Raw genomic sequence first — 2,191 nt, 5'->3', positions numbered from 1 at the left:
CCTTGTTGTAATGTGTTGGCTTTGGCTCTTGTACGAGACTCTGAGAATTTGTGTTTCTAGTTTTTACTAATTTTTTAGGTTAAGTTATTTTGAATAAAAGAAATTGTTGTATGCTTTAATTCTTATAAGTTTCACATGCAAATTAGCAACTATCAGGTGTTTCGTTTTTATGAAAATGTTATTTTCTCCGCCCAAATGATTTCTAATATAAGTTCATTCTTCTATTGATTTCTTACTTGATTTTAAAAAAAAATTAAACTTACCTTATTGGGAATAAATTGATCATGTGGATCTTATATACATTGATATTATTGGCACATGAGTAGTCCGTGTAGTTCTGATAGAAATGTGGGTACGAGGTGCCGTAGAAAATATAAAGGTGGGTTGAGATCCGTATTTGATGATTATGAAATGAGGTGTCACAGGGTGACTTTTAAATTGAAGAATTATATTTTTAAAAATATTTATTTGAAAGAGTTTTATATTCGAAGGATACTTATTTTAAGAAATATATATATTTGGAGGGTATTTTATTTAAAGGGTTCTTATGTGAAAGACTTATTTAATTTGTTGTACTTGTGTTCTTTCTTATCTGTCGGAGCAATAATTGTGGTGTTCTTGCTGCCTTACTGTTTATACCACTGCTATTTGTTCTCGATTATTTTAGTATGACACAGGTTATTTGACTAGTGAGTGTCTTGATTGTACCTCGCCACTACTCCACTAAGGTTAGTCTTGATACTTACTGGGCACCGCCGTGGTGTGCTCATTCTACACTTCTGCACATTTTTGTGTAGATCCAGGTATTGTTCGTTAGCAGCTGTGCGGGTCGTTGCTGTGGAGACTCAAGATAAACTTGTTGCTGCGTTCGCAGGCTTCAGAATCACCTTCAAGTTTTTATTTTGCACTTTTTATCCTTATTTATGGACAGTTGTATTTAGAAGCTTTCTAGTAAATATTCTGTAGAGCTTATGGCTTGTACTACTGGTTTTGGAAAATTGTAATTTTATTTTGGAGGTTTCCATTTCAAAGATTGTTAGATGTTATTTAATTATTGTTGTTATTTAATAAATGTTAGGCTTACCTAGTCCCTAAAACTAGGTGCCATCACGATACCCAACGGAGAAAAAATTGGGTTGTGACAATAGGAGTCACAATACCTCAATTTCAAATTCCTTCTCGTAGAACATTGACGAGATTGTTATGAACTTTATTATGAACAAAGACAAAGTTTGAAGAAGTCCTTCAATGAAGCACATCCAAAAATCTGTCTTACAATAGATACTTGGACTTCTATACAAAGAATAAACTATATGTGTCTTACTGCTCACTTTATTGACAACGATTGGAAATTGCATAAAAGGATAATAAACTTTTGTCCTATATCTAGTCATAAGGGTGATAATATGGCCACGGTTATTACTAATTGCTTGCTTGATTGGGGTTTGGAAAATATATTTACTATAACGGTAGGTAATGCTAGTTCTAATGATGTCACAGTAAGAGAAGTGTCTAAACAATTGACTACTTGGGGAACTAATATAATGAATGGTAAACACCTTCATGTTAGATGTATGGCTCACATACTTAATCTCATTGTACATGATGGGCTGAAAGAAATTGGTATTTCTATCAAGAGAGTTAGACAAGCTGTGAGATACATTAGACAATCTCCAGCTAGGATTAGAAAGTTTAAAGAATGTTGTGAATCTCAAAAGTTAACTTCCAAGAGAACATTATGCTTAGATGTTTCTACTCGATGGAACTCTACATACTTGATGTTAGACACAGCACAACAATTTGAGCTTGCCTTTGACAAATATAGTTTCGTTGATGCTGGATTGTTGCATCATCTTCATACTTATGTATATGAAAATGGAACTAGTGCAGGTGCTAAGGAAGTGACAGTAGGTTTAGGTGCTAAATCAGAGTTAGATAGATATCTTGCTGAAGATATTGAGCCTGAAATAGATGAGTTTAAAATCTTAAAGTTGTGGAAAATCAATGAGCCTCGATTTCCCTTTCTTGCGGAGATGGCTCGTAATGTGTTAGCCATTCCTATTTCAAGTGTTGTATCAGAATGTGCATTCAGCACTGGAGGTCGCATTATTGACTCATTTAGGAGTTCGTTGACGCCTAAACTGGTGCAATCTCTTATTTGTCTTCAAGATTGGCTTAGAAGTGAACCTAT

The 2,191-nt window shown here is 34.0% G+C and overlaps 1 protein-coding gene across 1 annotated transcript; it reads left to right on the top strand.

Moving 5' to 3' along the window:
* Nucleotides 1-1,406: 1,406 nt before the first annotated feature.
* On the top strand, nucleotides 1,407-1,975 carry LOC138905588 (zinc finger BED domain-containing protein RICESLEEPER 2-like). The gene is made up of 2 exons (XM_070194108.1): nucleotides 1,407-1,930; nucleotides 1,972-1,975. Exons 1-2 carry the CDS (start codon nucleotides 1,407-1,409, stop codon nucleotides 1,973-1,975), a joined length of 528 nt encoding a protein of 175 aa, XP_070050209.1.
* Nucleotides 1,976-2,191: the final 216 nt, after the last annotated feature.

Source organism: Nicotiana tomentosiformis, chromosome 2 (genome assembly GCF_000390325.3).
Source record: "Nicotiana tomentosiformis chromosome 2, ASM39032v3, whole genome shotgun sequence".
NCBI classification, from domain to species: domain Eukaryota; kingdom Viridiplantae; phylum Streptophyta; class Magnoliopsida; order Solanales; family Solanaceae; genus Nicotiana; species Nicotiana tomentosiformis.
This window is presented reverse-complemented; position numbering and strand designations above follow the sequence as displayed.